Source organism: Penaeus vannamei, unplaced genomic scaffold (assembly GCF_042767895.1).
Source record: "Penaeus vannamei isolate JL-2024 unplaced genomic scaffold, ASM4276789v1 unanchor293, whole genome shotgun sequence".
NCBI classification, from domain to species: domain Eukaryota; kingdom Metazoa; phylum Arthropoda; class Malacostraca; order Decapoda; family Penaeidae; genus Penaeus; species Penaeus vannamei.
In genome coordinates, this window is record NW_027213297.1 from 87,501 (window position 1) to 111,788 (window position 24,288).

General features: G+C 51.0%; 2 protein-coding genes across 2 annotated transcripts in view; one reads left to right on the top strand and one right to left on the bottom strand.

Annotated features, from left to right (window-relative positions):
• Positions 1-21,657, bottom strand: part of LOC113823304 (ankyrin repeat domain-containing protein 50-like) — a 92,395-nt gene extending 70,738 nt beyond the window's left edge. Inside the window, exon 1 of the mRNA XM_070119520.1 lies at positions 21,624-21,657. The gene's annotated coding sequence lies outside the window, so the exon portion shown is untranslated. The remainder of the gene's footprint in view (positions 1-21,623) is intronic.
• The window catches only part of LOC138860941 (uncharacterized), a 66,381-nt gene that overhangs the window by 40,315 nt on the left and 1,778 nt on the right, over positions 1-24,288 (top strand). The window contains exon 2 of the mRNA XM_070119519.1: positions 23,074-23,581. Within this exon, the coding sequence (XP_069975620.1) occupies positions 23,074-23,581 (508 nt within the window). The remainder of the gene's footprint in view (positions 1-23,073; positions 23,582-24,288) is intronic.

Genomic DNA, 24,288 nt, shown 5'->3' on the forward strand with positions numbered 1-24,288 from the left:
TCAACTATACTTACATCCCCCCCAATAAAAAATAAAGTAAATAAATAACAATAAATAAAAAATAAAAAATAAAGTAAGTAAATAAAAATAAATAAATAATAAAAAATAAAATAAATAAACAAATAACAAAACAAATAACCAAACAATACAAAAAAAAACTAAAAACCACACAAACAAACAAACAAACAACACGACAGGACCTTGCACGGCGCAGCCCCGAAGAGCGAGACCTACCTATTCCCCACCGAGCCCGGCGTCCCTCTCTGGGTCCTCGCGAAATGCCGCACCTGCAGCGACCCCGGCGAGGATAAAAGCCTTTGTTTGAACAGCTGGGAACGTGACATATACCGATAAACACGTCCTTCTCCCGGTACGTATACTGCGGGTTATTATTCAACCGTTTCTGCTTTGCTTTTTCTTTCTTTCTTTCTTTCTTTCTTTCTTTCTTTCTTTCTTTCTTTCTTTCTTTCTTTCTTTCTTTCTTTCTTTCTTTCTTTTTTTTTCTTTCTTTCTTTCTTTCTTTCTTTCTTTCTTTCTTTCTTCTTCTTCTTCTTCTTCTTCTCGGTGTCTCCCTTCTACTACTTGTTTCTCTTCCTCTCCTTTGTCCTCTTCTTTTTAGGCTCTGTGCTTCTTCTTTTTTTTTCCTTCCCCTGCCCTGCTTCGCTATACCTTTCCCTCTCCATTTTCCGTCTTCGTCTCTTTGCCTCTCCGTCTCTAATTCCCTTCTTCGACGACAAGTAACAAGACGGCATCCCGCCCCCTACCCCTACCACCCTACCCCCACCCCTCAAAATAAAATAAATAAATAAACAGAAGACAGCCAATAATAGGCCTATGCGACTCGGCTCACCCTCGCCTCCCGACACCTTCTTCGGAGACGAGGCTGCTGCTTAAGGGCTGCGTCTTGGATATTTAATGGGAAAGCGACGCATCTTTACCTTTCACGCTTTCTCTTTCCCTTGCTTGTTATCGTTTTATTTCTCGTTCTTGCTCTCGTTCCCGGAGAGGGGAGGGGGAGGGAGGGAGGGAGGGAGGGAGGGAGGGAGGAGGAGGAGGGAGGAGGGAGGAGAGGAGAGGAGGAGAGAGGGAGAGAGAGAGAGAGAGAGAGAGAGAGAGAGAGAGAGAGAGAGAGAGAGAGAGAGAGAGAGAGAGAGAGAAGAAGAGAAGGAAGAGAGAGAGGGAGAGAGAGGGAGAGAGAGAGAGAGAGAGAGAGAGAGAGAGAGAGAGAGAGACAGACAGAGTGAGAGAGAGAGACAGACTGACAGAGAAAAAGAGAGAGAGAGAGAGGGGGAGAGAGAGAGGGAGAGAGGGAGAGGAGAGAGAGAGAGAGAGAGAGAGAGAGAGAGAGAGAGAGAGAGAGAGAGAGAGAGAGAGAGAGAGAGAGAGAGAGAGAGAGAGAGAGAGAGACAGACAGAGAGAGAAACAGAGAACAAGAGAAAGAGAGAACAAGAGAGAGAGAGAACAAGAGAGAGAGAGAACTAGAGAGAGAGAACAAGAAAGACAGAGAGAGAAAGAGAGAGACTGAGAGAGAACAAGAAAGACACGAGACAGACCAACCGACACACCGACACCCATATCTACACAAACACACACACGTGCACATGTAAGCATCCGAGGGCGTGCACGCATAGTCGCGACCAGGTGACAGTGACGCAACGCCGTGAAGTGACGAAGCCAAACCGACCGAGTGACGAAGCAAACGCGCCGTTAAACTTTTATTTTATTTTTTTCATTTTATTATCATTATTTTTCATTTTTTCATTTTTTTTCAGGGGGGGGAGACGACGCTTGCAAAGCGCACCCCCTCCCCTCCCCCCCTTCCCCCCTGTCCGCCCGAAATGCATTCCTAGAGTTTGTGGAGAGGAAACTAAACGAATACATTATGGAGAGATGCATAAACAAATACATAAATACATAAATAAATAAATAAATAAATAAATAAATAAAAACAAACATGAATCACCAAGATGCATAAAAAATCATACAACAAACAAGTACACAAGCATACACACAGACAAGAAATAAAACAAAATAAACAAAAAAGTAAACAATAACAAAACAACAACAAAAAACAACGAAATTGGTCATCCTTTACACAATATAATCAGCGCTACACGAAGACCTCTCTCTTGCCCCGTCTTGCTTGGGAGAGACCGAGAAAGTGAGAGTCGGAGGGAGGGAGTCGGGGAGTGAAGGTACAAAGGAGTGACGGACTGTCAGTAAATGAGTGTGTGTGACTGACTGACCCATCAAACGACTGACTGACTGACTGACTGGCTGGCTGGCTGGCTGACTGACTGGCTGACTGACTGACCGACCGACTGACTGATCGACCGACTGAATGACTGACTGACCGACCGACCGACCGACTGACTGACCGACCGACTGGTTGACCGACCGACCGACCGGCTGACTGACCGACCGACCGACTGACTGATCGACCGACTGAATGACTGACTGACCGACCGACCGACCGACTGACTGACTGACTGACCGACCGACCGGCTGACTGACCGACCGACCGACTGAATGACTGACCGACTGACCGACCGACCGACCGACTGACTGACTGACTGACCGACCGACTGAATGACCGACCGACCGACCGACCAACCGACCGACCGAACACCCAACCAACCATCCGACCATCCGACCGACAACATAAATGATCAAACGACTCCCTCCCAAAGCTCCCAAACCCGACAAACCAACGCCCATCCACCGCCTATAGCCCCTACCCCCTACTCCCCGCCCCCACCCCCTACCCCATCACCTGTTACACCTGCACCCCCCACCCCCCACCCCCACCCCCACCCCATCACCTGTTACACCCGCACCCCCACCCCCACCCCCCCGAAAACCCGAAATACGAGAGAACGACCGATAACCGCCGCCGAAATGACGTCTATGGAGGCGAAGTGACTGGCGGCCGAACGATGGACAAAGGGGTTAAAGCAGACGGAACGACCGGCGCATCTTTCGTCTCTCTCTCTCTCTCTCTCTCTCTTTCTCTTTCTCTTCTCACTCTGTGTCTCTGTCTGTCTGTGTCTGTGTCTGTGTCTCTGTCTGTCTGTCTGTCTCTGTCTGTCTGTTCTCCTTTCCCTCTTTTCGTTTCTCTTTCTTCTCCTTTCTCTCTTTTCGTTTCTCTCTCTTCTCTTTTCTTTCCGTTTCTCTCTCTTCTCCGGTCCATCTGTTCATTAGTCTCTATTCATTTCTCTCTTTCTTTCTTCTATCTTCCTTCTCTTCCCTCTTTCTCTCTTCTTTCTCTTCTCTTCCCTCTTTCTCTCTTCTTTCTCTTCTCTTCTCTCTGTCTCTTTTATCTTCTTTCTCTTCTCTTCCCTCTTTCTCTTCTCTTCTCTCTCTGTCTCTTTTATCTTCTTTCTTCTCTCGTCTATCCTTTCTCCTTTCTCTTCCCTTCCTTCCAATCTCTTTTCCAGTCTCTATCCTATCTCCCTTTTCTCGAGAATCTCTTAACTTCTCTCTCGCCCCCCTCTCTCTTTTATCTTTCTTTCTCTCGTCTCTTCTCTTCTGTCTCCCATTTCTTTATTCCCCTTTTCCTTTATTCCCGTTTATCCTCTTTGTAACACTCCCCAGAAGCCGACTGCAACAGGTCGATGATTTCAGCCTCTCTCTCTCTCTCTCTCTCTCTCTCTCTCTCTTTCTCTTTCTCTTTCTCTTTCTTTTTCTTTTTCTTTCTCTCTCTCTCTCCAATTCCATTACCCCAATCCCTACCTCGGCCCCCACCTCCTTCCACCCCCACCTCCAACTGCACCCCACCTCCACCTCCACCCCCACCTCCACGTCCACCCCCAATCCCCCCACCCTACCCCCACCCCCACCTCTGCCTCCTCAAAGCACCCGTTCGGCATCGCAAATTTCCTCCTCCATTAATTACATTGCAACTGGTGCATGTGTCATGTGTGTGTTGGGGGAAGGAGGGGGGAGGGACGGAAGCAGGAAGGGAGGAGGAGGAGGAGGAGGAGAAAGGGGGAAGGGGGAGGAGGAGGGAGGAGGAGGGAGGAGGGAGGAGGAGGAGGAGGAGGGAGGAGGAGGAGGAGGAGGAGGAGGAGGAGGAGGAGGAGGAGGAGGGAGGGGCGGAAGGAGGGGGAGGAAGGGGAGGAGGGAGGGAGGGGGAGGGGAGAGCGAGCCACACCCCCAAGAACACCTGCTGTTGTTGTTACAGCTGCTATGCATCGAGATGGAGGGAAGGGAGGGAGGGGAGGGGTAACGGGTGGGAGGGAAGAGGATACAGGAGGGGGAAAGGGGAAAGAGCGGAAGGGGTGGCAGAAGAAAGGGAGAATGAAAGAGGAAGAGGGAGAGAGAGAGGATGAGGGAGAAAGAGAAAGAAAGGGAGAATTAAAGAGGAAGAGGGAGAGAAGAAGAAGAAAGGGAGAATGAAAGAGGAAGAGAGGGAGAGAGAGAGAGAGAAGGTGAGGGAGAGAGAGAAGAAGAAAGGGAAAATGAAAGAGGAAAAGGGAGAGAGAAAGAAGGTGAGGGAGAAAGAGAAGAAGAAAGGAGAGAGATAGGAAAGGAGGGGAGGGGGGAGAGAGGATAGGGAGAGGGAGAGAGTTCGGAAAGAAGAGGATAGAAGGGGCTGTCGGATTATAGGAAAGAGTGAGTGGAGGGCACGAAGGAAGCTGTAGAAGGCAGCGGCTGTCAGAGGGCAGACGGTGCGGCGGGAGGGAGGGAGGGAGGGAGGAGGGAAGGGGAAGAGGGCGGAAAGACGAAGAGGAGAAGAAAAGATATATACATATGTGTGAGTGTGAGTGTGTGTGTGAGTGTGTGTGTGTGTGTGTGTGTGTGTGTGTGTGTGTGTGTGTGTGTGTGTGTGTGTGTGTGTGTGTGTGTGTGTGTGTGTGTGTGTGTGTGTGTGCGCGCGCGCGCGTGCGCGCGATGTTGTGCCTGTGCTGTGTGTGTGTGTGTGTGTGTGTGTGTGTGTGTGTGTGTGTGTGTGTGTGTGTGTGTGTGTGTGTGTGTGTGTGTGAGAGAGAGAGAGAGAGAGAGAGAGAGAGAGAGAGAGAGAGAGAGAGAGAGAGAGAGAGAGAGAGAGAGAGAAAGCTGGAGGTCAGACAGACAAATAAAATAAAACATATATAGGCGAACTAACAAGCAGGTGAACAGAAGAAAACAAAGCAAAACAAACAGACATTCCCAATCAAACAAAACATAAAAAAACGAAAGAAAAACGCCCCCCCAAAAAAACAATAACTTCCCCTCAGCGAACGAAAAAACGAAAATAATCACCAAAAAATAACGTTTCCTCTCTACAACGAACTATTCCGTCGCTAAATGCACCGCCGACAACGACCTCCCAACTGTTGCAATTTCAACCGACCTCGATAACCGTGCGGGCGTGCAGAGTGAAAATCTGCGAAAATCTGTTTGTCTGCACCGCCCATCCCCGCCCACGTACAAGCAAAATTATACGATTATCTCCTTAAAAATAAAGATAAAACAAACGACCCCAAATGAAAATAACATACAAAACAAATTTTAAAAATGAATCAAAAACTACAAAAATAACGATCACAATTAAAAAATACAATTCTAAAAAAAAAAACACACCATAAATGATAAACAAACAAACAAAATAATAATAATGGCAAACCAAAGGCAGGATCTCTGTTTGACATCTCATGCAGAATGTCGCAGCCAAGAGCTATAAATAACTGCGCCACGAGAGCTAATCTATAAAGAATAAGAGCGAAGGCGAAGGAGAGAGGAAGAGATGGAGAGTGGGAGAGAGGGGGGGGAGGGGTTAAGGGAGAGGGAGGGAGGGAGAGGGAAGAGGGAGAGGGAGGGAGAGGGGAGGGAGAGAGAGAGAGAGGGAGAGAGAGAGAGAGAGAGAGAGAGAGAGAGAGAGAGAGAGAGAGAGAGAGAGAGAGAGAGAGAGAGAGAGAGAGAGAGAGAGAGAGGGAGGAGGAGGGAGGAGAGAGAGAGAGAGAGAGAGAGAGAGAGAGAGAGGGAGGGAGGAGAAGGAGAGAGAGAGAGAGAGAGAGAGAGAGAGAGAGAGAGAGAGAGAGAGAGAGAGAGAGAGAGAGAGAGAGAGTGAGAGAGAGAGATACAGACAGACAGAGACTGAGATATATATATAGAGAGAGAAACAGACTTACAGACAGACAGAAACAGCCACAAACACAGCAAACAGACAAACAAACAAACAAACAATCACGAAACGAGAGAGCGAGCGAAGGGAGGGGAGGGAGAGGGTACACAGCCCCACACACACACACACCTAAAAGCTAATACCCTCAAAAGCGCTCCCCCGCCCCACCACCCCAACACCACCCCACCCCACCCCATCCCACCCCATCCAAACTCCCCCACCCACCGCCCTCCACAAGGCTCAAAAAATCTTTGCCGGAACTGTTTGCCTTACACTTCCGGTGAGCCAAGGAACAAAACGGGGAGGAGAGGGGAAGGAGAGGGGAAGGAGGGGAAGGAGAGGAGGAGGAGGGGGGAAGGAGACGGGATGGAGAGGGGAAGGAGAGGAGAAGGAGGGGGGGAGGAGAGGGGATGGAGAGGGGAAGGAGGGGAAGGAGTGGAGAAGGAGGGGGAAGGAGAGGGAAGGCCGGGTAACAAGACCCTGAAAGACGGCAACTGAAGCTCTTGAAGGAAGGAGGGGAAGCGAAAGAGACGTGAAGCTAAAAGAAAATCCAGAGAAGGAGGAGGAGGAGGCGGTGGGAGAGGGAGAAGAAGGAGGGGGTGGGAGAAAGAGGAGGAGGAGGAGGCGGTGGGAGAGGGAGAAGGAGAAGGAGGGGGTGGGAGAAGGAGGAGGAGGAGGAGGCGGTGGAGAGGGAGAAGGAGAAGGAGGGGGGTGGGAGAAGGAGGAGGAGGAGGAAGGATAGGAAGGAGAGGAAGGAGTACGAGTACGAGTAGGAGGAAAAGGAGAAGAAAGAAAAACAAAACAAAAACAAAGCAGCGAAGGAGATTTGAAGACCGGGGGGAGGTGGGGGGTGGGGGGCGGCTCGAAAGATTTTGAGGAGAGATCCAGAAAGAAAAAAGAATAAGAAAAATCTGGCAAGGAAGGAGACAAGGAGGGGGTCGAAAGATCGAGGAGGGGGTGATGGGAGGGGAGGGGGGTGATGACGGGGGTCGACGCGAGAGGCCTAGGCAACGAATGGGCCATTTAGGGGAGGCAGAAAGAGGGAGGGAAGGAGGGGGGAGGGGGTTCCCTAGGCCTCCTCCTCATTACGGTGTATTATGATCTCATAACGAACTCGTATTTCCTCATTGAAGCTTCCTTTCTCCTCATAGCGATAGGCCTCTTCTTCTCCTTCTCCTCCTCCTCCTTGCCAGAGTATCTCATTTTATCGCATTTCTTGTATATTTTTCTCGATTTTTTTCTCTTCCTTCTCGTACCTTCCTTCCGTTTTTTGTTGTTGTTTTTTGTGTATTTTCGTTGATTCTTTCTTTTTCCCGCTTCGTTATCTCATTTTCACTTCGTTATCTCATTCTCGCTACGTTACCTCTTTCTCCTTCTCCTCCTCCTTTTCTCTCTTCTCCTTTTCCCTCTTCTTCTCCTCCTCCTCCTCCTTCTCCACCTTCTCTTTCTTCTTTTCCTCCACCTTTTCCTCCTCGTCTCGTCCCTCTCCTTTCCTTTCCTTTCCTCTCCTCTCCTCTCCTCTCCCTCCTCCCTTCCTCTGTCTCCTCTCCTCTCCCTCCTCCCTTCCTCTGTCTCCTCTCCTCTCTCTCCTCTCGTCTTCTCCTTCTCCTCTCCTCTCCTCTCCTCTCTCTCCTCTCCTCTCTCCTCTCTCTCTCCTCTCCTCTCTCACTCTCTCCTTTCCTCTCTCACTCTCTCCTTTCCTCTCTCACTCTCTCCTTTCCTCTCTCACTCTCTCCTTTCCTCTCTCACTCACTACTTTCCTCTCTCACTCTCTCCTTTCCTCTCTCCTCTCTCCTCCTCCTTTCCTCTCTCCTCTCTCCTCTCCTTTTCCTCTCTCTCTCTCTCCTCTCTCCCTTTCCTCTCTCCTCTCCTCCTCTCCTTTCCTCTCTCTCTCCTCTCCTCTTTTCCTCTCCTCTCTCCTCTCCTTTCCTCTCTCTCCTCTCCTTCCTCTCCTCTTCCTCTCCTTTCCTCTTCCTCTCCTTTCTCTCTCCTCTCTCCTCTCTCCTTTCCTCTCTCCTCTCCTTTCCTCTCTTCCTCTTCCTCTCCTTTCCTCTCCCCTCTCCTTTCCTCTCCTCCTTCTCTGTCTTTCTCCTCTCTTCCTTTCTTCTTCCTTTCCTTCTCTCTCCTCTCCTTCCCTCTCTCCTCTCTCCTCCTCTCTTCCTCTTCTCCTCTCCTCTCTCCTCTCTCCTCTTTCATTTCCTCCTTTCCTCTCTGCCCTCCCCTTTTCCCCACATTTCCAATTCGAACCTTCCCCTTCCCTCTCCAGTCCTGTCCCCAACGCCTTCTCCACTAGCACGACACTTCAGCTGCAGGCAGTTTGTGAACTTCCCTCCCCTCTCCTCCCTTCCCTTCTCCTCCCTTTATCCTTTCTCTCCATTCCCCTCCTTCGTCATCCCCTCCATTCACAGTTTCGCTCGCCCCTCTACTCCCCTCTCCTATATCCCTCCTCTTTATCCCTTCATCCTACCTTTCATCGACAATTTCTCTCCCCTCTACCTTAACCTACTCCCTTCCCTCCCCTCACTTCCCCTCCATCCACATTCTCCCTATCCAACCCAACCCTCCCTTCCTTCCTTTCCCCACTCCCTCCCTCCACCTCCCCCTCCTCCCTCCCCACCCACCCTCTCCCCTCACTCACTCCCTCCCTCCACCCACCTTCTCCTGCCCTCCCTTCCCCCCATTCACCCCGTCCCTCTACTCCCTCCGTCCACACTCTCCCTACCCAACCCAACCCCTCCACCCCCTCTCCACCCTCCCCCCCACACGGGTACGCCACGCCCTCCTCTTCCTCCTCCTACAGGTGCCCGCTGATGTGCAACGACCAACCAGTCATTGCAGAAATTTCGATCAATAAAAAATATCATCATCAGTTTGGTGTTATTCTACTTCCTCGTGTTTTGTGCAACGAAGAGGGAGTGGAAGAGAGAGAGAGAGAGAGAGAGAGAGAGAGAGAGAGAGAGAGAGAGAGAGAGAGAGAGAGAGAGAGAGAGAGAGAGAGAGAGAGAGAGAGAGAGAGAGAGAGAGAGAGAGAGAGAGAGAGAGAGAGAGAGGGAGGGAGGAGGGAGAAGGAGGAGAGGAGGAGGAGGAAGGAAGAGAGGAGGAGAAGGAGAAGATGTAGAGGAGGAAGAGGAAGAGGAAAAGGAAGAGGAAGAGGAGGATGAGAAGGAAAGGGAGGAAGAGGAGGAGGAGGAAGAGCAGAAAGAAGAGCAAGAGCAAGAGGAGGTGGAGGAGGAGGAACAATAGAAGGAAGAGGAAGAGGAGGAGGAGAAAGAAGAGGAGGAGGAGGAAGGGGGGATAATTCCCGGAATTTCTGTCTAATCAACTCGTTTTAATCCCTTTCCGATTTCCCTTTCTGCATTCAGTCTCCCGAAATCATTTATTCCCTTTAAAAATAATTAAAAAAAAATAGCTTAGCTTTAGTTTACTAATTAACATCCCAACATTTATTTGCTTATTTACTTGTTTCTAAACTCACTACGGCAAAACGCGTCAAAAATTGAATGTAATTTTTAAAAAACTGGCACAACAGTAAAAATAGTAAGCGAGAAAGAGTGAGAAAGAAAAAAAAAAGAGAAAGCATGTGGTTAACAGAGAGAGAGAAAAAAAGGAAAAATTGAGGATTGTACTTTTTTTTTCTTCTTTTCGTTTTTGTTTTCTCATTTCCACGCGTTTCTCCTTTTCTTTGTTTTATTTTTTTCTGCCTTCATCTTTTTTTTTTTTTTTTTTTTTGCTTGCTTTCATTCAACCGTTATCGTCATTATAATCATATTTCTCATAATCTTTATTATCCTCTCTGTAATAACTCTCTTACTGCTTCGCCTTATATGCTATCTTTACAGACACAGACACAGACACAAACTCACTCACTCACTCACTCATTCATCCATTCATTCATCTTACTTTTGTCTCAATAAACGTGTCAAAGTCAAAGTCAGTCAGTCATTCACTCATTCATTCATTCACTTACTCACTCACTCATTCATTCATTAAATCAGTCACTCATTCATCTATTCAGTCACTCATTCACTCAATCATTCACTCACTCACACTAAACCGCCGTCACCACCACACTTCGCTTTCACCACCACCATGCGCCATCACCATCACATTTCGCCATCGCCGTTACACTTCGGCATCACCACCACAACTCACCATCACCACCACACTTCACCACCAATGGAAAATACTAGCAAGAGACAGAGAGGACAGAGCACCATCGTCTTTAAGCGACTCCCCTCCCCTCATCCTCTCCCCTTCCCTTCCTCCTCTCCCCCTTCCTCCTCTCATCTCCTCTCCCCCTCCGCTCCCCTCCCCTCCTCTCATCTCATCTCCCCTCCCCTCCCCTACCTTCCCCTCTCCTCCCCTCCCCTCCTCTCATATTCCCTCCCCTCCTTTCCCCTCTCCTCCCCTCCCTTCCCCCCCCTCCACCCCACCCACCCCCGATGCCCGCCTCCCTCTCAAACTTCCGCCAGCCCTAGAGAAAAGGCAGGGGAGGGGGAGGGGGAAAAGAGGGGGAAGAGAGAAAAAGACGGAGAGAAGAGGGGAAAGGGGGTAAAGAGTGAGAATGAAGGAGAATGGAGATGAACGGAAAAGAGGGAAGGGAAGCGGGAACAGGGAGATAAGAAAATGCGAGGAAAGAAGAGGGGAGAAGGAGGAAGAGGAGAACGGTTAGGAGGGAGAAGAGGGGAATGGAGCTACGGGACAATATCGGGAGGTGGGGGGTGGAAGAGAGGGATGATAAAAGGAGAAAAGAGGAAGGAAGGGAGTACGGAAGAAGAGAAGAAAGGGAGAGAGAGGAAAGGGAGAAGAGACGAAAGGGGGGGGGAAAGAGGATGAGGAACAGAAGATAGCAGAGGAGGCCGTGACGAGGAGTAGAGAAGTTAGAAACGTAAGAAAAGAAGAGGAGAGGGGAGAGAGAGAAAAAAAAAACTATGCGCAAAAGAGAGAAAGAGAAAAGAGAGGAAAGGGAAACAGGAGAGAAAAAGAGAAAGAAAGACGAGAGGCACACGACAAGACAGGAGAGGACATAAAGGATGAAAAAAAGAGAATAAATGATGAAAAGAGATAGAGAGAAGAGGAAAGAGGAAAAAGGGAAGAGGACAGGGAGAAGAGGGAAAAGGGAAGAGGACAGAGAGAAGAGGGAAAAGGGAAGAGGAAAGAGGAAAGAGGAAGAAGAAGGGAGGGGCAAAGTCCCACGAGGTAGGGAATCTAACAGGGTTGTAAAAGGCTTTCAGATGTTAATTTTAGACACAGGTAAGTTCATCAGCTGTTCCCTCTTACGCACATACACATATACACATACACGCATACACACGAGAACATGTATCCTTCCTCTCTCTCTCTGTTCTTTTTCCCCGTTTGCTTTCTGCTGATTTTTCTGATCTGCTTTTCTTTCCCTTCTCTTTTGTTCTTCTTTCTTTTCCTCCTCCTTATATCCTTATCTTCTCTCCCTCTTCATCTATCTTCATCCATCAACCTATCTTGACTCTCACTCTTCCCATCCCTCCATCCCCTCCCTACTCCTCCCCTCCTCCCCCTTCACCTCATCCCTTCCCTCCCTTCCATGCTCTCTCCCTTACCCCCTCCCCCACCCCTTCCCGCTCTCCACGTCCCCATCCCTTCCCCCTCCCTCTTCTCCTCTCCCCCTTGCTCTCGCATTCCCAATCCCCTTCCCTTCTCTTTATCCGCCACGTTCACCCCATCCCCTTCCCTTTCCCCTTCACCACCCCCTCCCTCTCTCCTCCCCCATCCCCCAACCACGTTATCCCGCTCTCTCCTCCTTAACCTATCTCCTCTGCTTTCCCCCTTCCCCTTTTTGCTCCCTCCTTGCTCTCCCATTCACCTTCTCCTCCCCTATCACCTCCCCATTCCACCCCATCCGTCCCCTCTTTCCCTTCCTCCTCCTTCCCCTTCCCCCATTCCTTCCCCACCCTCCCCACTCCAACCCTCAACGCTACCCCGCTCTCCCCTCTCCCCTCCCCTTCTCCCCATCCCACCCTCCCCTCCTTCTCCTCATCCTCCCTCTTTCCCCTCCTCCTTCTTCCCCCTCCCTTCGGCCCACCGCACCCCACCCCCGACCCCCACCGCACCCCACCCCCCAACGCCACCCCGCTCTCCCCCCTTCCCCATCCCCCTCCCCTCTATCCCCCCCTCCCCCATCCCTCCCCTCTTTCCCTTCTTCTCCCCCCAACCCCCTCCTCTCCCTTCTGGAATATTCATGGCCCGAACGCAGAACGGCCTCCCTCCACAGGCCCTCGAGGACGATCGCCGCCGCCGTGTCACCGCTGCCTCCGAGCCCCTCACACTCTTTCTCTTCTTCTTCGCAATCTCTCTTTCTGTCTTCTTTGCACTCTCTTTATCTTTTTCTTCTTCGCAATCTCTCTTTCTCTCTCTTTTTCTCTTCTTTGCACTCTCTTTATCTTTCTCTTCTTCGCACTCTCTTTATCTTTCTCTTCTTTGCACTCTCTTTATCTTTCTCGTTTTTGCACTCTCTTTCTATCTTTTTTTGCACTCTCTTTCTATATTTTATTTTCCACTCTCTTTCTCTCTCTCTTTCTCTTCTTTGCACTCTCTTTCTCTCTTTTTTTTGGCCCTTGAGAGACTTTCTCTTCTTCGCACTCTCTTTCTCTTTCTCTTCTTCGTCGCACTCTCTTTCTCTCTCTTTCCTTTTTTGCACTCTCTTTCCTTCTCTTCTTCGCACTCTCTTTCTCTTATTCTCCTTTCTCTTTTTCCTCCTCGTTCCTCTTTCCTTCTCCCCTTTCTACTCTTTTTCTCTTCCTCTCTCATCTTTCTCTTTGTTTCCTTCTTTTCTACACGCCTTTTCCCTTTTACTCATCTCTTCTTCCTTCACCCTGTCTCTTTGTTTCTCCAATTCCCTCTTATTTCCCTCATTCTTCTTTCCTTCTCCCTCGTCCTACTCTCTTCCTCTTCCACCCTCTCTCCCTCTTCTTTCCACTCCCCTCCTCCTTCCTCCTCTCCCCTACAATCTTTTCTTCTTCACTTTTACACTCACTATCAACATATCCTAGATCCATAAATTAGCAACATCAACATCAACAATAAATTAGTAAGACAATGCCGAATAAAGTCAACATGAAATAAAAACATAATTTCACATCGACTTGAATGGCATATAAACAACCGATCAAAATAAACAACTAGAAACACAAATAAGTAAATAAATAAATAAATAAATAGGAGACGGAGAGAGTAACAAAGACCGGACTGGATGCAATAATGTCCAAGAGTCAATAGATAAATAAATAAATAAATAGGAGATGGAAAGAGTAAACAAAGACCGGACGGGATGCAATAATGTCCAAGAGTCAATAAATAAATAAATAAATAAATAGGAGATGGAAAGAGTAACAAAGACCGGACTGGATGCAATAATGTCCAAGAGTCAATAAATAAATAAATAAATAGGAGATGGAAAGAGTAATACAAAACAGACTGGATGCAATAATGTCCAAGAGTCAATAAATAAATAAATAAATGAATAAATAGGAGATGGAGAGAGTAAACAAAGACCGGACGGGATGCAATAATGTCCAAGAGTCAATAAATAAATAAATAAATAGGAGATGGAGAGAGTAACAAAGACCGGACTGGATGCAATAATGTCCAAGAGTCAATAAATAAATAAATAAATAGGAGATGGAGAGAGTAACAAAGACCGGACTGGATGCAATAATGTCCAAGAGTCAATAAATAAATAAATAAATAGGAGATGGAAAGAGTAATACAAAACAGACTGGATGCAATAATGTCCAAGAGTCAATAAATAAATAAATAAATGAATAAATAGGAGATGGAGAGAGTAACAAAGACCGGACTGGATGCAATAATGTCCAAGAGTCAATAAATAAATAAATAAATAAATAGGAGATGGAAAGAGTAATACAAAACAGACTGGATGCAATAATGTCCAAGAGTCAATAAATAAATAAATAAATAGGAGATGGAAAGAGTAATACAAAACAGACTGGATGCAATAATGTCCAAGAGTCAATAAATAAATAAATAAATAAATAGGAGATGGAGAGAGTAACAAAGACCGGACCGGATGCAATAATGTCCAAGAGACAATAAATATAAATAAATAAATAGGAGATGGAAAGAGTAATACAAAACAGACTGGATGCAATAATGTCCAAGAGTCAATAAATAAATAAATAAATAAATAAATAAATAAATAGGAGATGGAGAGAGTAACAAAGACCGGACTGGATGCAATAATGTCCAAGAGCCTATCCGCTTAATGAAGAGGTCATTAATTATTACTTAAATTAGCTCACCACGGCTTGATTCGGACACAGCCAGCCAGGGAGCCATACCATTAACCATTAAGACCCCCGAATGGTTTTTCAATGGTTCAGCCTGGCAGCCAAATGGGTCGTTGATTCATTCATTCATAAGGGATGGTGGAGGCAAGGGCATGGGGGAGGGGTGATAAAAGTAGGAAGAAGAGGAACAGAAGAAAGGTTATTGAACTAGGGGCAATGGCAGGGAGAGAGGCATGGCAGGGAAAATGTCGGATCATGGAATGGACACAGACAGTGACAGGGGCAAGGCCTAAGGAATTGATGAAGGCTCTTCCTTCGTCTTCTCTCCTTCATCTTCGCTATCCCTTCCTCCCTTTCCCTATCTCCTTCCCTCCCTCCCTCCTTCCCTTTCACTATTTCCTTCCTTCTCATCTTTCCTTCCCTTCCTCCCCTTCCCTATCCTTCCTTCTCTTCCCCCCCTTACCCTCTTACCCTTTTGCTCATTTTATCTCCCTCTCTTATCCTTGCTTTCCCCCTCCTTTCGTTCATTCATCACATCCTTCCCACCTCCTCCCTTTAGGCAGGACTCGTACCAGGGGTAGACAAGGCCAAAGCCAAAAGACAGGGACAGAGGCAGGACCTGTGACAGAGGTAGGTTTGAGGACACGGAATAGGCCACGAGCAGAGACAGGGAGCAAAGCCAGGTACAAACAGAGGCAAAATCAGTGACAGTGACGATGACAGGAGTAGTAAGGAACGCGAAAAAGGGGAGAGGGACATGGACACAAACAGGGCCAAGGACGACGAGGCCAGGAAAGACCTCCTCCCACGACCTCCTCCTCCTACGACCACCTTCTCGTCCGGCCACTTCCTCTTACGAACACTTTCCCCTGCGACCACCCTCTCCTCCCTTCCTTTACTCTCCTCCCTCCCCTTCCTACCCTCTCCTCCTCCCTCCCCTTCCTACCCTCTCCTCTTTCCTCCCCTTCCTACCCTCTCGTCCTCCCTCCCCTCTTCCCTACCCTCTCCTCCTCCCTCCCTTTCTACCCTCTCCTCCCTCCCTCCTCCCTCCCTCCCCTCCCTACCCTCTCCCTCCTCCCTCCCCTCTACCCTCTCCCCCTCCCTCCCCTCCCTCTCCTCTCCCCTCCTTCCTCCCTCCCCTTCCTCTCCTCTCCTCCTCCCTCCTCCCTGCCCTTCCTACCCTCGCGTCCTCCCTCCCCTTCCTACCCTCTCCTCCTCCCTCCCCTTCCTACCCTCTCCTCCTCCCCCCCTCCCTACCCTCTCCTCTCCTCCCCCCTCCTTTCCTCCTCCCTCTCCTCCCTCCCTTTCTATCCTCTCCCCCTCCCTCCTTTCTCCCTCCCTCCCCCTCTCCCCCTCCCCCTCCCTCCCTCCCTCTCCCCCTCCTCGGACGTCGCCACGTGCCGCTCGCCTCCGATAAAGGGCCAAATGCGCTTCACATGCAAATGAGACGACGCCGTAGCCGCGAGAGGCCGCCGATATCGGGTCCTTTTCGTTCCTCCAACGGGCCCCTCCCTCCCCCTTCTTCCTGCCCCTTCCTCCCCCTTCCTGCGATTCCTCCCCTTCCTCCCCCTTCCTTCGATTCCTCCCCTTCCTCCCCCTTCCTCTCCCTTCCTTCGATTCCTCCCCTTCCTCCCCCTTCCTCTCCCTTCCTCCGATTCCTCCCCTTCCTCTACTTCGCTGTCCCTTCCTCCCTTTTCCTATCTCCTTTCCCCCCTCCCTCCTTCCTCCCCTTCCTCGCTATCCTCTTCCTCCTTTTCCCTATCATCTCCTTTCCTCCCTCCTGCTTCCTCCCTTTCGTTATTTCCTTCCTTTCCTCCCCCTTTCCTATCCTGCCCCTTCTTTCTTTCTTTCCAATCCCTCCCCTTCTTTCTTTCTTCTTCAATCCCTCCCTTCTTTCTTCTTCTTTCCCTTCCGCTATTCCCCTATCCTTTGCCAACTCTTCTTCCCTTTCCTTTACCCTCACCTACCCCCCTCTTCAACTCCTGCTCTCTCCTATCGTCGTCGTCGTCGTCGTCGTCCTCCTCCTCCTCCTCCTCCTCCTCCTTTCTAACCCTCGTGTTTATTCTCTACGTCACTCCCCTTTCCGTCCCCTCTCGAGACACCAATCTGCCGTTTCCCCTTCGCCTCTTTTATCGTGTCTACTCCATTCCTCCTATTTTATCAACTTTTCGTCCTTTACGCTTCTTTGTCTTCCCTATATTAGCTCCCCTGTTTGTTCTCCGTTATTTTCCCTCTTACTTTTTTTTCCCTTTTGCTCATTTTATCTTCCTCTCTTCTTCTTGCTTCCCCCTCCTTCCGTTCCTTCTCCATCGCATCCTTCCCACATCCTCCCTCTTTTCCTTCCACCCTCACCCTCCATCCTCCACCCTTAACCTCCCTCCTTACCTTCCACCTCCACCACCCTTCACCTCCCTCTTTACCCTCCACCTCCACCACCCTCACCCTCCACCCTCACCCTCCACCACCCTCACACTCCACCCTCCACCCTCACACTCCACCCTCCACCCTTCACCTCCACCCTCCAACACCCTCACACTCCACCCTCCACCCTCACCCTCCACCTCCACCCTCCACCCTTCACCTCCCTCTTTACCCTCCACCTCCACCACCCTCCACTTCCACCACCCTCCACTTCCACCCTCCACCTCCCTCCTCCCTCCCTCCCTTATTTACACTTCTCCCTCTTGGACTCTCGCGCAAATTAAGTCTCCTGCAAATTCCAGCGCGCATTTAAAAAGGAGGAAATATCACTGCAAACGCCGCTTGTTTGCTCGTCACATTTATTATGATAATCCCCGGAGGCGGAGCGGAGCCTGCGCTGCTCGTGCTCTGTGCTGCCGTGTGCGTGCGTGCGTGTGCGTGAGCGTCTCTCTCTCTCTCTTTCTCTCTCTCTCTCTCTCTCTCTCTCTCTCTCTCTCTCTCTCTCTCTCTCTCTCTCTCTCTCTCTCTCTCTCTCTCTCTCTCTCTCTCTCTCTCTCTTTCTCTTTCTCTTTCTCTTTCTCTCTCTCTCTCTCTCTCTCTCTCTCTCTCTCTCTCTCTCTCTCTCTCTAACTCTCTCCTTTTGCGTGTCTCTTTTCTTTTTTCTTTTTCTTTCTTTCTGTTTTCATTCTTTGTTGATTAATTTATTTATCTATTCATTTCTTTCTCTGTCTGTCTGTCTGTCTGTCTGTCTGTCTGTCTGTCTGTCTGTCTGTCTGTCTGTCTGTCTTGTCTGTCTGTGTCTGTCTGTCTGTCTGTCTATCTGTCTGTCTGTCTCTTATTACTCGATGCTATTTATTTGTGTCTACGAATGTTTTGGTTTTCTATTGTCTGTGTTAACCCTTGTTGTTCTTTCTTATTATTTGCATAAGTACAACTTCATTCTCTTTCCTCTACCTCTTCCCATCCTCCACCACACCAGCCTCCCCTCCGCCAACGACCTCCATCTCCACCACCACCTCCACACCGCCTCACCCCCTCCATCACCTCCACCAAAGCCTCTCTTTCCCTTTTTCCAGCTCCCCCCTTCCTCCCCTACTTTCTCCATCCATTCCTCCTCCCCCACACCTTCTCCCTTTCCCCCTCCACCCCACCCCCACAAACCCTTCCCCACCTGCATTTCCCCCTACTTTACCCCCCCCCCCCCCCCCCACACACACAACCCCTTCTCCTCCCGCACCCCCGGCCCTCCCCACTTTCCCCTCCCTTCTCCTCGGTACCAATAATGGCGAGTTTTCCCCTCCCCTGCTAATCCCCAGCTCAAACATCGCGACAGCCATTCCCCCGGACATCACAGTACACCGAGTACTGGGGAAGAGAGAGAGGAGGGGGAGGATGAGAGGAGAAGAGGAGGGAGAGAAGGGAGAAGAGGGAGGATGAGAGGAGGGAAGAGGAGGGAGAGAGAGAAGAGGAGGGAGAGAAGGAGAGAAGGGGGAGGATGAGAGAAGAAGAGGAGGGAGAGAGGGGAGAGGAGAGGAGAAGAGGGATAGGAGGGAGGGGGGGGGAGGGAGAGGAAGGGAGAGGAGAAGAGAGGAGAGAAAGGGAGAGGAGGAAAAGAAGGAAGAGGAGGGAGAGGCGAAAGAAAAGGGAAAGGAGAAGAGGAGGCACAGGCAGAATAGAAGGAAGAAAAGAGAGAGAGGAGGGAAAAGAGGAAGAGAGTGTCGGTCGCGAAAGTCTACGGACTTCCACGAGCGATTTCATTACCACGCAGGATTTCTCTGGCCTCGGCGTGCGTGCGCTTCATCTTCGCCGACGGAAGGAAGGGAAGGGCTGAAGGAGGAGAAGAAAGAGAGGAGGAAGAAAAGGGGAAAATGCAGAGGGATGAGAGTGGCGAATGGGAATTAGAGAGGACTGAGGAGAGCGACTGCTGAGAGGAGAGGGGTGGGAAGAAGGGAAGGAGAGAGGAGGGAGGAAGAGACAAAAACAGGGGAATAAGAAAGATAGAAGATGCTGTTTTCATTGTCAACGAAGACATGCAAGACATTTCTTCCGTTATTCACATATATTCCAGAATATAGACCCACCCCCTTCGCATGTCCCCCACCCCCCCTACCCCTACCCGTCCCCCACCCGCTAGGACTCCCTTGCACCCCCTCCCCATACCCCTAGTCCTTTGCAACTCCCTCTCCCCCATTCCCACTCCTCTACAACCCCCCTCCTATTTCCAACTCACAACCCTCTCCCTTCCACACATCCACCCTAAAAAAATATAAAAAATAAAATAAAAATAAATAAACAAAAATAAATAAATAAATAAACAAACAAAAATAAACAAAAAAATAAACACAAATAAGCAAATTAATAAATAAACAAAAATAAACAAATTAATAAATAAACAAAAATAAATAAAAAAATAAATGAATAATATTCCTCTTCACTTCTACCCTTTCACGATCTACCTCAATCACCACCCGCGCCGATTAACCGACTCACCCCGGTGTCACTTAAATGATTTTCTGTCACTTAATCGGCGCCAATGCCACGTGTTAATCTGTCTCTCAACCGCCTCCGTTCTTCTGGGATCTCTTTCGCTCTCGCTCTCTCTCTCTCTCTCTCTCTCTCTCTCTCTCTCCCTCTTTCTCTTTCTCTCTCTCTCTCTTCCTTTTCTTCCCGCTCCTGTTCTCTTGCACTGTTCTCTTGCACTATTTTCTTTATTTCTTTCTCTCTTTCGTTTTTTCTTTTTATTTCTCGCTCTCGCTCTCTCTCACCCCACCTTCCCAACCCCACCCCCACCCCACTCCTTCCCAACACCACTCCCACCCCTTCCAACCCCACCCCCCCTTCCCACCCTACACCAACCCACCCCACCCTAGCCCACCACTTCCCACCCCACCCCACCCCACCCCTCCCCAACCCCGCCCCTTCCCCTCCCTCCCCAGATGTTGAACACTTGGCATTCTAACATTTGCCGCTTGTTACTTCGCGCGATTAAGGACGCCCCCAACGCCCTCATCCCTCCCCCAACCCCGCCACCTGACACACGTGGCCACGGAATCTGAATCTGAATCTCACCTCTCTGTCTCTCTCTCACTCTCTCTCTCTCTCTCTCTCTCTCTCTCTCTCTCTCTCTCTCTCTCTCTCTCTGTCTCTCTCTCTCTCTCTCTCTCTCTCTCTGTCTCTGTCTCTGTCTCTGTCTCTGTCTCTGTCTCTGTCTCTGTCTCTGTCTCTGTCTCTGTCTCTGTCTCTGTCTCTGTCTCTGTCTCTGTCTCTGTCTCTGTCTCTGTCTCTGTCTCTGTCTCTGTCTCTGTCTCTGTCTCTGTCTCTGTCTCTGTCTCTGTCTCTCTCTCTCTCTCTGTCTCTCTCTCTCTCTCTGTCTCTCTCTCTCTCTCTCTCTCTCTCTCTCTCTCTGTCTCTCTCTCTCTCTCTCTCTCTCTCTCTCTCTCTTTCTCTCTCCTTTCTCTCTCTCCTTTCTCTTTCTCCTTTCTTCCTTCTCTCTCTCCCTTTCTCTCTCTCCCTTTCTCTCCCTTTCTCTCTCTCCCTTTCTCTCTCTTCTCTCTCCTCCCTTTCTCTCCTCTCTCCCTTTCTCTCTCTCTCCTTTCTCTCTCTCTCTTTCTCTCTCTCTTTCTCTCTCTCTTTCTCTCTCTCTTTCTCTCTCTCACTCACTCATGCATCCAACCACTCACCCACCCATCCAGCAATCCATCCATCTATCCATTCATTCACTCATTCACTCACTCACCCACACACCCTCTCATTCACCCACCTTCTCACTCACTAACTCACTATTTCACTCACTAACTCACTCACTCACTCGCCCCCTCACTCACTCAGCCCCTCACTCACTCACTCGCCTACACACTACCACTCACCCTCTCACTCTCTCACCCATCCACACATGCACTCCCTCACTCACTCACTCACTAACTCACTCTCTCACTCACTAACTCTCTCACTCACTCACCCCCTCACTCACTCACCCACACATTCACTCACCCACTCACCCTCTCACTCACCCACTCACCCACTCACCCCCTCACCCACTCACCCACTCACTCACTCACCCTCCCACCCATCCACACATGCACTCCCTCACTCACTCCCTTACTGCCGGATCCTCACCCCCTTCCGCCCCTTTTTCCCCCTGGGCGAGTGACGAGTGGTCCGCCCGCAGCCTAATGTGGCGTCACTTCCACGAAGATCTGCCGTTGCCCTTGCTTTTTTAATTAATCTTCTCCTTTTTCCTCTCTTCTCTCATCTTCCTTCTCGACTCTCTGTTTGTCTGTCTCTGTGTCTCTCTCTCTGTCTGCATTTCTCTGTCTATCTCTATATATGTTTGTCTGATTGTCTGCATCTCTGTCTCTGTCTCTCTTTCTCTTTCTCTTTCTCTTTTTCTTTTTCTCTCTCTCTCTCTCTCTCTCTCTATGTATATTTATATGTATATGTATATGTATATATGTATATATATATATATATATATATATATATATATATGTATATATATATATATATATATATATATATATATATATATATATATATATATAATATCTTTCTTTTCTCTCTCTCTTTCACACACACACACACACACACACACACACACACACACACACACACACACACACACACACACACACACCCACACCCACACACCCCACCCTACCCACACCTACACCCACAACCACCCCTCACCCCCTCACCCCCACTTCCCCACCCACAACCACACCCCCACCCACACACCCACAACCACACCCACACCCACCCACCCTCACTCTACTCCCCCCGCACCCCCACACATGAATGTCTAAGGGTCTCACCTGCCAATCTTCCTGCTGATGTCACATCGCACCTGAAAAGAGACAAAGAAACCAAATTGATTATGATGATACACTGAAGATTAAAAAAAAGGCTCTCTAGCGCACTCGCAGACAAAGCACGAGTGGAAAGAGAGGGTGGGAAGGAGCGAGGGAAGAAGGGAGAGGGAAGAAGGGAAAGGGAAGAAAGAAGGAAGGGAGGGAGGGAGGGAGGGATAGAGGGAGTGAAAGAAGGAAGGAAAAGGAGGGGGAGGGGAGAGGAAGCGAGAGAGCGAGCGAGCGAGAGAGAGCGAGAGAGAGCGAGAAGAGAAGGCGAGAAAAAGAGAAGAGAGAGAGAGAGAGAGAGAGAGAGAGAGAGAGAGAGAGAGAGAGAGAGAGAGAGAGAGAAGAGAGAGAGAGAAGAGAGAGAGCAGAGAGAGAGACAGAGAGAGACGAGAGGAAAGAAGGAGAACCGAGAGAGAGAGAGAGAGACAGAGAGACAGAGGAAGGAAAGCGAAGAGCAGTAAAATATACAGGGAAAAATAAGCGAAAGAGAAAAGAAACGACAGAATACGAAAGTAAGAGAGAGAAAGAGAAAAACAAGGACATAAAGCAAAAGATTGAGAGAGCGAGCGAGCGAGCGCGGGCGGACGAGGGGAGCGGCCGAGACAAGAGGGCTCTCTCCACTTCGGGAAGGAGAGGGGAGAGGAGAGAGAAGGAGGAGAGGAGGGAGAGGGGGGAGTTGCAGAGCGGAGAGAGAGGGGAGAGGAGAGGGGAACGGAGAGAGAGGGGAGAGGAGAGAGGAAGGGGAGGAGAGGAGAAGGGGGAGGAGACAGAGAGGGGGAGCGGAGAGAGGGGGAGAGGAGAGAGAGAGGGGGAGGAGAGAGAGGGGGGAGGGGGGAGAGAGGAGAGAGAGAAGGGAAGAGGAGAGCTTGAGGGGGGCAGAGAGGAGAGAGAGAGGGGCTGTGAGGGGAGACAGGATAGAACTGGGGGGGCAGTGAGGGGATAGAAGGGGAGAGTGAGGGGAATGAAGGAAAGAGAGGAGAGGAAAGTGAGGGCAGAGAGAGGAGAGGGAAGTGAGGGCAGAGAGAGGAGAGGAAAGTGAGGGCAGAGAGAGGAGAGGGGAGAAGTATAGATGGGCGGACGCGGGTGGGGGTGAGGGCGGGGGTGGAAAGGGCCGCCCTCAAGAGGTCTATCATGAATAACCCGAAAGAAGAATCAAGTGCGCCCTTCACCTTTACATCTCTTGATTATTATCCTTGAACGAAACCTCAAAACTCACCCTCACTCTCACCCTCGCCCTCACCCTCCTCGCGCCCTCACCCACGCCCTCACCCTCCTCGGGCCCTCACTCTCGCCCTCGCCCACCCTCCTCGCGCCCTCACCCACGCCCTCACCCTCCTCGGGCCCTCACTCTCGCCCTCGCCCACCCTCCCTCGCACGCCCTCACCCGCACGCCCTCACCCTCCTCCAGGCCCTCACTCTCGCCCTCGCCCACCCTCCTCGCGCCCTCACCCACGCCCTCCACCCTCCTCCAGGCCCTCACTCTCGACCCTCGCCCACCCTCCTCGCGCCCTCACCCCACGCCCTCACCCCTCCTCAGGCCCTCCCCACTCTCTGCGCCCTCGCCCACCCTCCTCGCGCCCTCACCCACGCCCTCACCCTCCTCCAGGCCCTCACTCTCACGCCCTCGCCCACCCTCCTCGCGCCCTCACCCACGCCCTCTCACCCTCCTCCGGAAAGAGCCCTCACTCTCGCCCTCGCCCACCCTCCTCGCGCCCTCACCCACGCCCTCAATTCTCCTGGCCTCACTCCGCCTCGCTCACCTCCGCGCCCTCACTCCACGCCTCACCCTCCTTCGGGTCTCACTGCCCTGCCCACCTCCTCGCGCCTCACACCCTCCTCAGGCCTCCCGGGCCTCCACTCTCCCCGCCCTCGCCCACCCTCCTCGCGCCCTCACTCCACGCCCTCACCCTCCTCAGGCCCTCACTCTCACCCTCGCCCACCCTCCTCGCGCCCTCACTCCACTTTCCTCACCCTCCTCAGGCCCTCACTCTCGCCCTCGCCCACCCTCCTCGCGCCCTCACCCACGCCCTCACCCTCCTCAGGCCCTCACTCTCACCCTCGCCCACCCTCCTCGCGCCCTCACCCACGCCCTCACCCTCCTCAGGCCCTCACTCTCACCCTCGCCCACCCTCCTCGCGCCCTCACACGCGCCCTCACCCTCCTCAGGCCCTCACTCTCGCCCTCGCCCACCCTCCTCGCGCCCTCACCCACGCCCTCACCCTCCTCCAGGCCCTCACTCTCGCCCTCGCCCACCCTCCTCGCGCCCTCACCCACGCCCTCACCCTCCTCAGGCCTCACTCTCACCCTCGCCCACCCTCCTCGCGCCCTCACCCACGCCCTCACCCTCCTCCAGGCCCTCACTCTCACCCTCGCCCACCCTCCTCGCGCCCTCACCCACGCCCTCACCCTCCTCAGGCCCCTCACTCTCGCCCTCGCCCACCCTCCTCGCGCCCTCACCCACGCCCTCACCCTCCTCAGGCCCTCACTCTCGCCCTCGCCCACCCTCCCTCGCGCCCTCACCCACGCCCTCACCCTCCTCAGGCCCTCACTCTCGCCCTCGCGCCCACCCTCCTCGCGCCCTCACCCACGCCCTCACCCTCCTCAGGCCCTCACTCTCACCCTC